Here is a 14,943-nt window from a genome sequence, read left to right on the forward strand (position 1 = left end):
TATATACATTGAAAAATAAATCAGATATTAATGAATTTAATTTCATATGTATTGTTAATGGAAATAATCGTTGGTTGCAGCCTTACAGTTCTCCTGTGGTAAAATAATATGACCTTGATCAAGGTTTTGTATGTGTTAATTAATTAATTCAAAGCAAAAAACAGAAGCAATTTGATAAAACACAACTTTACAACAAATGAGCTCAATATAAACTAAAACAATTTGACAATTTAGTTTACTGTATTTTAGCTGATTAAACTGATGCAGTGAGGTACAATCTTATTGTCATTTTATCCTGCATAAATGTAAATTTACTGTAAGGTCCCGTACAATTATATACCATTAAACACTATAATAATCCTCAGTATAAAGGACAAATTTCAGTCTACATTTTTTCCTCTGCAGGTCTTCAAGATGACTTTTGTAGTACAGAGAAAAAAGGGAAAGTGAGACATCTTTCTTTTTTTTTCTCTTCTCAGATTCTAACAAAGGTAAACAAGTGGTCAGACAGTTACTGTTGAATTGCTTTTATTTCAAACAGCATTCACACAATACACTGTATTCTTGAGGCACATTCACATCAAGTGCTAAATAACTTCATGCATGGGTGAATGTAGGCTACAGCTTTGTTGAATCAAATGCAAATGCTGATTGTAAATGAAAATATTGCTTCATTATTTGGCACAGTAGGAAATATTGTCTATTACATGACCACCACAGGTGTGTTATTTTTGGACTGATTTTCAAAGTGAGGTTAGTAGTGTGGTCAGAACAGAAGAGAATAGTTTCTGCTGAAAAAAAAGAAAAAGAAAAAACAAAAATCACAACAATGCATGAGGCTGATGATACTTTAAGAGTAAGCAGATATTTCACATGATAATTCACATTCAGAAGTTACAACAAAAACAGCACTATTGCACAATGTTTTAGAGAATATCTCAGACGGATAAAAATCCACCTTGACATTCTGACTTTTAGAAGGCTCTTGTCACATTATCTTCATATTAGCAATATTACCTGTCAAACTTCAAGCTGCAAAGGGGCCCAGTTGGCTTCTGCTGGCAGGAAGTTTGCAGGTATCTTAACGACAAAAGCTAAAATAATTGTGGCAAGGGCCTGGAGAAAAAGAACTATAGATTTAAGTCAGAACGCCAAGGTGTTTCCTCTAACATAAAAGAAAGTGTAAACCCATTTAAAGGGGTTAGTATACTTTACATCACGCGTTAAATTCCCAGAGGTGTTTTAATATTAATTGATCGATCAGCAAGGATATTTGTGTTAAATATAGAGTTGTGTAAATGACCTTGGAGTTTGATGTTTATTAAAGTGTGATACATGAAAAACATGATTTGCATCCAGAATTTAGAGGAAAAAATGGCAATGACAAGACTGTTGTAGTACACTATTTACACTGTTAATTATGCTTATGCAACTGGTATTGCATTAATTATGGTAAAAATAGAATATGATATTTATATGCTGATTACATCTGATTTGGCCACCCTGTAACAACTGCTACAAATTACAATTATTTCACCTGGATAAGAGTACCTGGATTTTTTTTCTTTTATTTTTCCAAAAGCACAATAAATACTGAACATACCAAAACCTCCATTATTTGTGAGTCTCACTGTTAACAAATTACACAAGCAAATCTAATAGATCTAACTCCACTCGGCTTTAAAACCGCTACGAAATCAATCACGTAGGCGCAATCGATGACCGGTTTGAAAAAGACAAATGAGAGTTTTCCTGAAAGTGAAGGGATCTCACCCCTCCAGTCAAGTTCAGTTCATTTTCTAGACAGCTATAATAGGCTACAACCAGAGTAGGCACCATGCAGGGGGTGGGTCTCGGTGGGGTGGGGGGTGGGGAATGGGGGGGTCACCTTTTCCTAATTTAAACTGACTTCAAAGTCCAAACTGAAATTTCTCATCAAGACTTTTGAGAGGGAATCATAATCATCAATTCTCAACAATTCTCAAACCAAAAGCATGACTCACTAATGTAGGAGCACAGATTTATAAATGACTTTCTGTGGGTTATTCGAGTAGTTTGGAACACGACCTCCTAAACACCACCCTCAGCCATAGTGCATCCTAACCAGAATGAAATTAGAAAGAAAGGATTTAAACGTATCACTGATCCACGTATACCCAGATACACCCAGTTCTTGTCAAACACTTGCTTTTCAGATTCCTCCCCCGTACATGAAGATAAGGTGTTTACTCCAAGTTATTACTTACTAGAAAAAATGCAACCAAAACGACATAGACCACACACAGTATCCTCCTGTGGGCCATGATCTTACTAAAATAGTGTAACAGATTTGAGCATGGCACCAAACAAGGGGAGAGCTGAAAGGAACATGAAGAGGCGAGTGTTTTACTTGAAATAGGTCTGGTATGTACGAGGCCAGGCAGGACTAGATCCTGCGCAGAGGGTGCCACATGGAGACGGGCTTCCTCAGAGTGGCCAGCATCTGGTTCCAGTGGGTGATCCCCATCCCGCTGGCCTCTGGGCCGATGATCACGTGACCCAGGTTCTCGCCCCGGCCGTCTTCTGTGGCCTCTGCCACTGTCACCCTCAGGGAGAGCTCCTGCAAACAGCATGACGTGGTTACACAATCTGCTATGCAAGCATGACTCAGCGTCTCTGTTAACAGTTTGGCTCATCCAGATCTTTATGGAATCAGTTCAATGAACATATCCACTAACAGCATTTGCTACTTTTACTGCTTTTGGCATTTTAACCTCATCACCTTTTAATCACATTTAATTTTATTACTGTTTCGCTCATTTTCTTAAGTGTAAGAACAATTCCATTTTTGGGCATTCAAATTTTTTTATAGACTGATCCATGCATTGAAAAGGTGCATTTTACACTGGAAGGAAGATTTTCAGTTGTCATAGTTATGTTTTATTAGGAGTTTTGGTCACACTGATAGTGTGGCTGTAGAGGTGCCAATGTCAGTCTCTATGTCAATCCACCACTTTAGTCCAAACTGAAATATTTCAATAACTACTAGATGGATTGCCTTGAAAATAGTGCAGTATTATCTGCCCTGATATTCCAGTCAGCTTCATGCTAAATTAAGTTTTCATGCTGACATTTAGCTCAAAATAGCCTCACTATTCTTGTTGCTACTCCTTTATCCATACTTATTCTTGTTTTTTTGTATCTGTATTTTATATTAATCTTTATTTAATTAATCTTCATTTAATCAGGAAATCTCTTGAAGGCCCTTATCTCTTTTACAAACGAGCACTTTACACTGGCACATAAAACACACACCATACATTTACAACATTTACATTTAGTACAATAAAATAAGACCCAAAGGAGAGAGTTTGACCGTTGAAAGCTATTGTGACTAATGATTCTAACAATATTGCAAAATCCATGCAGTCTGCTTAACGTGTTGTAACACTGTCACCAGCATATCTAATTGCAAAACTTTTCATGTTGTTTTTGTATCTTTAACAATGCAAGTACTGTTGCTTGGGTTACTATTGGCAACGCCGGTTTGTGTCTCTGTTTTTGGTATCACATTTTCTCTTTCTTATCTTTTTCCTTGACCTAAATTCCTCTTGTGGATCAGTTTTCATCTCATCATTTCCTCATTTCCACACAGTTTAGGCCAAAGCCTCATGTGTCACCTGCAGGACGATGGACGGCACAGAGAAGATCATGGCTTCGTTGAAGATGGGGTTTGTGTCGTCCCTCTTGGTGGAAGTCTTCTTCTTGCTGATCTTCCTCCCGTCTTGCAGGAGGTAAACTTTGACAAACGGATCTGATAATGAGAATGAGCGAATGTAAGATTATGTCCGAATTCAGGCCTCTAAAACACAACCTACACATATACACATAAACACATATACAAACCCCCTCATGCAGTTTGTACTTAGGGCAATAAACTCCTCAATAAAGAGTGATCAATTTAGAAGCACAGTCATGTACGCACAATTAGCTCCCCGGACGATAATGACACTGTTTCAGTAGGTGACCTTTATCGGTACAATGTTAGAGTGGCACTTATGTGGACATTTAATGTGATGAACAAGTCTGTTAAATCGCATCTGCCTTTCTGGGTGACGATAAATGCATCTTCTGGGAGTTGGCATTAAGAGTCTGTTATTACTGAGTCACTCAGTGTTTTGTTCAGTGGCGAGATGTGAGTCATTTAGAAAAATGTAGACAGATTTAATGGCAGAGGGAGACAGACAGACGTGTTCATGCAGCGCATAGGTCAAACAAAGACACTCACACACTGAGGTGGATCACACCGACTCACATTTCCAACTTAAATAAACAGGCACTACAGCAAACGAACCTGCAGTGTTCTTGCCACTGGTCCACACCAGGTTCTTGCACTTGGCCACAACCACAGTGAGGCGCTCGGCTGTGGGCAAATAGCTGAGAGACAAGAGGATCTCCCCGACTGCATCGACAGCCTGCGGAGTCAAACATTTCGTAATCGTCACCAGTCACCTGTCAGTCTGCGTGATGCTTTGACAGAACTTACAGAATCATGATTTCTGTCATGCTAAAGCAAATTTCCAACCACCGCCTTCCACTTATCTGTTGGCAGGAGTGACACTGATAATCTTTCAATCAAAGAGAGCTTCATTTAAAGCACAATGTAGTGGCATACATGTGAATAAATATTTTAAATTCAAAACCCTCACATTTTGTGATTCTATTTTCATATTCAATTGTTAAATCATCATTGTAAGATGGAATGAGGAAATAAAAATTATAATTGGCAGATTAAATGATCTTTCGTTTTATTGTGCTTCATTTAAATGCAAATTTAATCAGTCAAGTTGTAATAGCTTTTTATAAATGTTAAATCCATTAATTGATCATAATTAAACATGTTAAAAGCCTATAATTATTCCAGCGGCACGCTCCATTCTCTACACTCATGAATATTCTTGAGCTGTTATCTGTCATATTATGTGATGTTCAACACACTTCAAGAGGTATTTTGGTTTTGGATAGTAGGATGAGGATGACAGAGACTTCAAAAGATCAGTACTGTTGATATGATTTTATATGATTGCAAATTGTGTATATAAATATAAATAGATATATAGATATATATCTATTTATATATATATATTTATATATATATTCACTTTTTTGTTTTTTTCAAATCCCAGTAACCACCAACTCTTACTTTGAATTACAGTCAATTGTAACGGATTTTCTAATATACGACTTTTACAACAACATATTTTCGATGGCCATTGTATAAATTTATTTATTTATTTTTACTATACCTGACTCCACTACCAACATCATCAGTTATGCATCACATTTTGCAAGTAATCCACTCAACCCGTGGTTATCTTTTAGTGTATCTGACATGTAGTTTGGCTGAATGTCCAGCAGGGGGTCTCAGAGCCCACTGTGCTGTCTTACACATTACAAGACAGACAATATTTAGATACTCTCTGCTTGAAGTCCCAAACTAAAGAATTTATCAGAGTTATTTTTCTGTAATTACTTATATCATATTCAGTTGCACCCTGTGACACATGTCTGTATTGTAATTCACCTTATTGACATCTTGGAGGTAGAGCCAAGCATTGAATGGTCTGATGGTCAGGTCCAGGTCTGACAGCTTGAGCTCTGCTACTCCTGCGCTGATGTTTCTCTCATCAGCATCGATACCAAACGCGGCGAAGCGCAGGCTGTACTCGTCCAAAGTGGACAGGTCCATGGGGACGGAGAAGCGCTCATCAAAAAGCACGGTGAATGCATTCGTCTGGACCTGTGGGAGGCAGATCATAGGACGGATTATACACTCATGACAATGGTTGGAGTTTTGTGTTTCAGCTGGAGGGGCCCTTTAAGATTTGTAAGATAGCTAACCTTTAAGTAAAAGTAAACACAGGTGTGGTAAAAACACCTTCACACTTGTTTGCAATGTTTGTAAGATAAATCACATAGAAGCAACTTCAGAGCCAGGCTGTGAAGCACAAAAGGACCAAACACTCTCTATTTATTAGATGATAACTCAGTCGACTGTGAACAACCTGAATTCTTGTGCATTCACTGTTTGCAGCCTATCTAACCTTCCATTATTTAGTTTCCAAAAGCCATTACCAATGTATAACATATGGACCCAAAAGAAAGCAGGTTTGCAATTTTTTCCAAAAGCTATTTATCAAAAAAAAAAAAAACATTCTTAGCTTTTTAAAGTGGAGAGAAGGGGATGCTGCAGGGCTGGCAATGTTTTTTTCAATCACATCACAAACATGTTAAAAAAAAAAGAGAAGCCATAAGACAATTAAACTTAAACTACATTAGTTAAAGGACCAATTCACCCAAAACTAACATAAAGCCATGCGGATCGAGTCGGTCCTGTTTGTCCAGCTATTACAATATCTGTCTCTGAGATTTCTGCAGCCAATCTGTTATAGTAGAGGTGAACTTTTGTTTTGAACTACTCTCTACTGAAGAAATAGTATACCCAAAAAACTCCTGGTAGTGTGCACTATGGACTATCCAAAGTAATGGACATTTTTTCTTGACAGACACGTTGCTGTTAAAATTTTAAAATGCTATTTTCCAATGTTATCAGCACCAAAAATTTAATTTTATCCATCTTTATTGCCGTCTGGTGGAAATCTCAGAGGATATCTTTAAAGAATTCAACAAATATCAAAGTTGCATTCATCAATACCATCCATTCATACTGTACATACTCCATACTGGCTTATTGTTCATTCTGTGCACATCTTATCTTAATGCACTTTGCTACCGTTTGCACTTTCAGGTTAGATGCCAAACTACATTTGTTTGTTCAGGGGCTGTGCACTCTGTGCAGTGACAGTAAAGCGGAATCTAATGTTATGTAATATCTCAAAATAATTAAAACTACACAAACACTCAGAGAGCACAGACCTCTGCCAAGGCCAGTGTCAAACAGCATACACCAGACTTCAGAGAAATTCCTTTTTAAATTCATAGTAAACGATCCAGATCTGCCATAATCCTGCTGAGAAATAAAACAGTCATGGGTGAAAACATAACCCGATACCACGACAGATATAACTACCAAGTTTTTCAGAAGTCTGAAAACGCCAGGAGCAACAACAAACCCAATATGCAAAATGTCAAACAAATATTCGCAAATATTGTGGAGAAGCAGGAACAGAAAGTACATTAAGAGCACAAGGTCATAGAGGATACTTTTCCTACCATGTCATATTTCCAAAGAAATATTCCTCCACTCTGCTGCTACTTGATGTTTTTTTTTTATTGCCTTCATCTTGGAATAAAAACACCAGCAGCATCATTTCATATTGCTCCTCACTATTACATTTCTTTTTTCTTGGCAGGCAAACACAGCTTTTACAATGACAAACACAGTCTGAAGGCAGTTTGGCCTAGCCCGCAGAGCACACCATGATTACTTTAGATCAAAGTGAGAGGATCAGCTATTCAGCCAGTGACCAAATGCTAACTTTGTGTCTAATGCTGATTTCCAGCCATCATCAGCTGCTGCAGCACGTGCTGAAACGAGGGTTTTAAAACTGTTGGAAGTTACCAGGCAACTAGTAAATGTGCAGAGGAGAGTGGATTTAATAATAGCCCTTTTTTCACACCAGCATTTGTTCTTTAAGTGTGAAATGCAAAGAGGGATGTTTCTGATAAATAAACATGAAATAAACCCCGGGAGCTTCCAATAATAAATACAGTGAAACAGAACAGAAGAGTGGAGGCAGGTGCTGTGCAAGGTCACCAGGAGTTGTTATTGATAAATAGGAAAATAACAACCATCTGAATCTTAGAAGAATTCAGCATTAAGAGCACAGGGTCCACAAATCAGCCTGTGAGGCTGACCTTGGATTGTGCCTCATATAAAACAGCTGAATGGCATCATAATCATACACCTACAGAGTCCAGAGAGGCCCTGCTGCTGCTGCTGCTGCTGCTGCTGTGTAAATATGTACATAAAGATATATGGCACCCAAAGCAGGCAGCATCCGTCTGCCAGCCCAGCACACAGACCTGTCCTCCATCCACAATATGAGACTTCCTGTCTGCACTGTTAGGCTTATCACTTGGGAGATTACAATGGAGTTGTGTGTGGTGAAAATGAGGCAATAAAGAGAGAGAGAGAGGCTTGTGTGTATGTGTGCGGCTCTGTGAGTGTGAGCTGAAGACTGGCATATACACATCATTACAGGCAAAACAAAAGCAAGAAGCAGTGACAGCAAATAAATGAGGAGAAACGGAGATGAGGGGAAAATGAGCGAGAGAAAGGACAGAGGTAGGGAGAAAGAGGGAGAAAGAGGGAGTGATAGACAGCTGATGGGGTAAATAAAAACAGTGACAACGGAGAAAAGCTGGGGAAGAAAACGAGGGAGAGAGAGGGAGAGAGAGGGAGAGAGAGAAACGCTGGCTTGACCATCAGTGCGAGTGAAGCTGATGTCAGCATTTCCTTTGGTCTTCACCACTCCTCGAGATTAAAGAGGGAGCCACTGAAGCCACCACATTAGTGCCTGCTTCCATTATTACACACAGCCTGAACGCATTAATACAACACAACAACATGCTCAAGTAAACTGGAGCCCTGACGAGTCTCTGTGTGTCGTCCCTGTCAGGCTGCACAAACTGTACTAAACCACAGTCACACAAGGCGCCATGCTGATGATTCACAGCCAGGCGGGAATTGATGAATTTTCTGGCAACGTCGAGCTAAGAGCAGAAGGCGAGAGGCAGGTGTAGCAGATGGAGGAATGTAGCTCTGTTCTTTTCCTGTCTGAACAGTCACTCCACATTAGAGAAACACATTTCAAAGTAGGAGATTTAAAGAAACAATCAAGATAAGCACATTTCTGCCATGAAAAGATGAAAAAAAGAAAATAAAATGATGCATGATAAAAAAAATTGAAATACTCATGAACAAAGTTTAACTTTGTAGGTCAAGATTAAGAGGTAGTGAGGGCCTACTGTCTCATATTGACATTTATTAGATAGTAACTTGACTAAATCAATTAGTAATAATAATAATTATAATAATAATAATTATAGGAATATATATATATATATAATATACATACATATTATTATTACATACATATGTAATTTTTTCAAAAAAACAATTTCTTGTGCAATAAAATATGAATAATAGGTCAGAAAAGGAGCAATGTAACAGCTGAAATAAAAAACAAATGAACTAAATGCACAGAATTTTAAAAAAACTATTGAAAATTTCATTTTTTAGAGAGATTAAAAAATGTTATTTTGATCATTTTCATCTTTTATCTTTTTATGTATATATGGATATTAATCAAGAAATGTTAAAAAGTAACCAAACAGAAATATCTGTTTTTGACTAAGATAATTAAAATTCCTGTATAATCAATGTTCTTCATCACATTGTCTTACTCACTGATTTGCAGAACTGTCCCCAGAGGCCAATGACACCCAGAGGTATTAACAGGGTAGTATGGCAAAAACTCTGATGGTTTGTAGTGTTAACTCTCCTATCTAACCTAAACTCAGCTTTGTTATATTGCGACCTGCAGCATTGATCTGAATTTTGAACTGAGTGAACTGAAAATGAATCAAATCTCATCACGAGGACTGTTGTGAATCGCCCTGTAAAAAGTGCAGAATGCCACATATCATCATCATTACAACCTAAACTGCAAGTGAACACAGGTTCAAACTGAGAGAGCTGAAAGTCAATCACATCCACTCTTGATGAAGGTAAATTAGTCAAATCAACCTCCCTTACTACATCTATCTCCTGAGGGGCTCGCCACTCAAGCAAATGAAATGGGCTCTTGGTTTCAGACAGGAAAGGATTCGCCTGTCAAGCTGCAGGATCAAGCCTCTCACCCCGCAGGACATATCGCTGTCTCTGTCTCAAATTCAGCCAGGACTAAAATCTTAAACACAGTTCACGCAAGCCAAAGTTGGCCCCTGAGCGAGATCGCTTCAGACACTATACAAGCCTTACTGCTCTCCCACAACATACTTTTATCTTCAGTCCTCTGCCGAAGTTCAATCATCATGACTTAACTGCTAATTACCCATCTGAGAAGCTATTCCTTTCATTTTTATCCTCAGTCTTGGATCTCTGCTCCATTAGCAGTCTATGTTGAAAGTCTCCTATCCTAATTTTGTATGACGGCGCCGGCTAACGAGGAACATTGTCTCATCTTTAATGAGCAAATGTTTGAAACACTGTCAAATATGGATTGCCTTTACTTGACACTGATCCAGCCATGTTTGCACATGCATTCACACTTACAAAAACACACTACAGGACTGAAATAATTAGCCAAGTGATTGATGTGGCAACCGATTTTGACAATCAATTAAATTATTGGAGTCATTTGCTGAGGATAACCATCTGATGCCTTCAGTGGGTTTTTCCTTTCTATAATTTTTAAGACATAACATACTGATATATCTACAAAAGAACACAACTTCCTTACCCGTGTGATTCCAACATTTAGCTCCTCTGGCCCCAGGGAGACTCTGATGAAGCAGCCGGGGAAGTCCCCTTCCTCTCTCTCCAGGAGGTCTTTGCCCTGGTGCAGGGTGATGTGGAGCACTCCCACTCCCTGGCCCGGCTGCCTGGATTGCTCAAACTCAAGTGTCACCTCCAGCTGGCCGACCGTGAAGTCGTGGCCAAAGTTGTTGGCGATGGAGGAGATGGAGCTGAGCGAGTCGGTGGAGATGGAGCGGTTGAGCTGGGCCATGCCAGTCGGGTCCAGCTCCCTGCTCATCAGCTCCAGGTGGCCCAGGTCCCTGAAGCCATCTGGGGTGTCACCCAGGGCCAGACTGGGTTTGCGGCTGGAGGTGTAGGAGGTCCGCCGGTGATTGTTGGCCGCCACTCTCTTTAGGACAAGGACAAAACATTTTAAAGTTAGGGGGACGAAAGGAATAAAACACTTCCTGTTAATTTTCTGTTGTCCACTTGTTTGTAACTACTGGATTATTTTTCGGTTAGTCAATGCTTCCCTAAATGCTGCATAACTAAGTTCTAACCCTATCACTTTACCATTAAGAGATAAACAACTCCGATTCAAACTTGACACAAGTGTACAATTGTTTTGTTTTAGCTTTTTCACTGAAAACATCTGTCTGCTGTGGCTGAAACCAACACTATGAGAGAAGTGAGAGTTAATGAAACAGTAAAGTTGTGGGCTGAACAGTTAAACAATAAGCTAAAACCATAGACTGTATTTAAAAATGGACATAGCCTCTGTGGCGTCACCCGTAGAAGAGTGGTTTTGAAGCTCAGAGTGAGCTGCTATACCATCACCACCTTGGCAGTGCCTGACTCCACCTAAATCCTGGATAATCCAAAAATGGGCTGAGAGGTGGGGCGTGTGTGGAGCCGAGACTTTGTGCATGCCAGTTTGTGGCTAGCATACACTCACCCATCTGTCTCTCAGAGTGGCCACAACCTCCATTATGCAGAACTTTATGTAAAATTCACCCCTGTACAGTTGTCATGAGGAGAAAATTAGCTAGGCCTATATAAATTAGCTTTGTACCAGGCTGTAAACATGTTTATTTCAGCTGTAAAGTTAGGCATTTTAACATGGTAGTCTATGGGGATTGACTCACTTTTGTGGCCAGCCTCAAGTGGTCATTCGAGGAACTGCAGTTGCTTGGCTGAAACTCACTATTAAGCTCCGTAAAGCAGAGTGGAGCAGCAGATTCAGTTGATGATTCTCTGTAGCTTTGTCACTACGAGCAACTGCTTTACCTAAATTGTACCAAATTGTCCTGCTTGTGTTTCTTGCTCCATCAGACGTTGTGGTGGTGCTGTTACTTTGTTTCCAGGTCTCAGAAGCTACTTTTGTGAGCGCCTGTTATTCTAACCGATAGATAAGATGGCCACAATTACAAAAAGAAGAAGAAACTGTAATAAATCTGAGATTCAGCTTTTACAGCAGAGAGAGTCAATTATATGCCACTGGGGCCCAAGACTCTGAAGGTGAACTAAAGTGACTTTCAAAAAACAATGAACCTTCAGCAACAGGAAGTTTTACTTTGAAGTCTGCTGCTGCCATCCAATTGGAAGGAAAACCTCCAGACTATTGACCCTCTGTGCCACATGATTATTCATCGCTTTCTCCGGGCAAAGAAGCTGGTTGATTTTGTCACTAACATCAACTTCACAAAACGTCTCACCTCTCTGCCTTGTGGGAAAGTTTCAGAGTCATATTTTGTACACAGCACTGATATTCAACATTTCTGAGCAGCATGAATGCAAATGTACCTTTTGTCTGACTTCTGAGAAGGAGGTTCCATATTTTTCTTGCAAGTATCGATAGTCAAAGTTGGGGAAGGGAGATGGCGCTGGGAAGGTTCCAGATTTCCACAGCTTCCAGATGTTGAGCCCGGCCACACCCAGCAGCGCGAAGAAGCCCACCAGGTAGATCCCCACCTCCCAGCCGGGCGGGTTACGCACCACTGAAACACGCACAGAAAACAACAGGTGCTCACGGCTATCCTTATGGACTCCTACCTCAGCATAAAGCTTGGCCTCATAACTGTCTATGTTTCATATTTAAAGGGAGAATTTGATCGCTGGTGAAAGTGCACAGTCTGGGAGAAACCCAGGGAACAGAGTTTAGTGAGGCTTTTTATTTTAAGACCAGTAGGAGTCTTAACAAGCTGAGCACAGCCCGCCACTGTTTCAAGTCTTGTCATTTAGCAGTGAGTAGAGACTTTGGGGAATAGTCAGGACTTATAAACTTGTATTAAATCAGGTACAGTAATAGTTTTGGATAAAAAGTGACAAAATCTAACAAAATGTGACAGACATACTGAAACGCCGCTCTGAATTTAACGTCAGAGCGTCTCCTGTTGCATTTCAGAGAGGGATTATGAGCCCGCGTCGAGCTGCCATTTCAAGATGAATTGCATCTGTAGGAGGACTTTGACAGCTTCATCACTACTCTCTAACACAAGAGATAAGCCAATTATACGGCCAGTTCACATGTTTTGTAACATCGGCGGCCTTCAGCTACCGATGAGGCCACAGGTGTTGTAAAGCTTGTGTGTAAAGGTGACAGCAGCTGTCAAATAGCCGCGAGAAAATCAAAAAACAGCTTCATTTCTCATAGTCTGATACACATGAAAAAGGGACTCATGCAGAGATCAGTAAAGTGCTGTGCTGGAAACTGTCTGTGACATGCTGAGCTGTCCACTCACCACTCAGATGGTAGCCTGATAGATCCCCACTCTGAGCCGAGGACATGGTGCTGCAGCCACCCTGCAAAAAACATCCAAACAATGGTCTGTTCAAGTGGCTTTTTATGACATAGACCATAACAGAGGAAAGTCGTACACCCTGAGCTGTAGCCAGACCTTGGCTTAGAGGGAACCACACAAAGAAAAAAAACAGAATTCACCTAAAATGGCAACTTGCTTCATCATCCAGAATGAAAAATTTAGTCAGGAGGAAACAATTTATTCAGTTTTGCAATAATGAAATAACCTTTTCTTACAACATTTAAGTTAACATTGGTGGATTAACCTGCTTTCGGCCACAGGGCCAAAATGCACCATGGGAACCTGATAACTCCTGACATTAAGTTCAATAGTCTGTACATGAACAGGACGGGGCACATGCACAACAACAAGCATGTATAACAAAGGAATTTCTGCTCAGGGGCCCGTTGGTGGCAACATGCAGCATGACTCACTAACAAGCGCTGCTTCAGGTAGAAGGGGGTAAAACTCATCAATGAAACCTCCCACTGAAGTGACCTGCTGGAACACCTACACACTTTTGGCTCACTCGTGGTTAGTCACCCTGTCCTTACAGGTTCAGCAACAAACTGCTTTTCAGAACACTCCCTCAGGGGTTTTGCTTCGCTATAGCAACGTAAGTCTGTTTCCGCCTTCACTTATTGGAGACAACAGTCATTATCCCCAAGACCTCAGGAGGTTGCATGTCAGGAAAAGGTAAGCTTTGGTCTTTTGAACAAACGCTGTCCATGATTTGAGCTGGAAGGAAGTGACAAACAATAAAATAAAATTCTAAATTCTCAAATAAGAATAGAATATGTTGTTTTAAAGACCCTCTTTGGTTCTGAGACTTTTAAGTAAGCTTTTATCTGCACGAACCAACCTTGTCTGACATGTACAGCATGTTATTAAACTGTTTCCCAATGACGTTGCGGTGACTAGCGCCCTAAATTTATCGACTATATCAAGGTTGCTTGCACGTGTTTGAGGCGGCCGTACAAAACACAATTGTCTCGCCATAGTCCAGAGTTCATATCCTGAGTCTTGTCTGTGTTTAGGTTTGGGCAACAAAGCAATTAGGTTAAGGGTAAGGTTAGGAGGAGATCATGTTTTTGGTTAAATGTAAATAAACACGTTGTGTCACAAGTCATATTAAACCAAACCACCATCTTTCCAGAACTTTGGTCTGGACCTTCTAGTTCAGGGGCCCCTTAGCAAGGGATTATGCTATCTCTTACTTGTTGGGTAATTCAACAAGTAATCAGTTGTATATCTAACCTGACAACTGTATTTTTTACAGTGACAGAGCACAGATCAATCGTAGGCCCAATATAAATGTAAAAGACATCTACTTTACCATCGCCAGCAAATAGTACAATGATGATCACTGATTGTGTATTTGCTTAATGTGGATGCAGCTATTTGGTTGGTTTAGTCTACAATTAGGAATAAATTCAGTTTTTCATAGGTGTTTCTTAAAAGTAGCTGTTTTCTTTTCAGGAGACAAAGGAGAACAATATTTCCCTGCACCTCTCTCTGCCTCCGCAAACGGAAAAAAAAAAAAAGATGGTAGGTGGCATGTGACTCATTCCTCCCCTCCTCCTTCCCCGCTTGTTGGAATCTCCCCATATTTCAGCAGCTCGGGGGAAACGGGAGCATTACACTAATGATATAGAAAAAGGCTGGGGGGGGGGGGGTTGG

At 40.0% G+C, this 14,943-nt stretch overlaps 1 protein-coding gene across 1 annotated transcript in view; it reads right to left on the bottom strand.

Annotated features, from left to right (window-relative positions):
• Positions 1 to 521: 521 nt before the first annotated feature.
• The window catches only part of syt12 (synaptotagmin 12), a 50,326-nt gene continuing 35,904 nt past the window's right edge, over positions 522 to 14,943 (bottom strand). Inside the window, exons 2-8 of the mRNA XM_022756064.1 lie at positions 13,204 to 13,264; positions 12,266 to 12,459; positions 10,467 to 10,871; positions 5,564 to 5,779; positions 4,334 to 4,454; positions 3,660 to 3,793; positions 522 to 2,599 (exon numbers count right to left, since the gene is read on the bottom strand). Of these exons, the coding sequence (XP_022611785.1) occupies positions 2,426 to 2,599; positions 3,660 to 3,793; positions 4,334 to 4,454; positions 5,564 to 5,779; positions 10,467 to 10,871; positions 12,266 to 12,459; positions 13,204 to 13,249 (1,290 nt within the window). The 5' untranslated portion in view covers positions 13,250 to 13,264 and the 3' untranslated portion in view covers positions 522 to 2,425. The remainder of the gene's footprint in view (positions 2,600 to 3,659; positions 3,794 to 4,333; positions 4,455 to 5,563; positions 5,780 to 10,466; positions 10,872 to 12,265; positions 12,460 to 13,203; positions 13,265 to 14,943) is intronic.

Source organism: Seriola dumerili, unplaced genomic scaffold, assembly GCF_002260705.1.
Source record: "Seriola dumerili isolate Sdu_G_001 unplaced genomic scaffold, Sdu_1.0 BDQW01000242.1, whole genome shotgun sequence".
NCBI classification, from domain to species: Eukaryota; Metazoa; Chordata; class Actinopteri; order Carangiformes; family Carangidae; genus Seriola; species Seriola dumerili.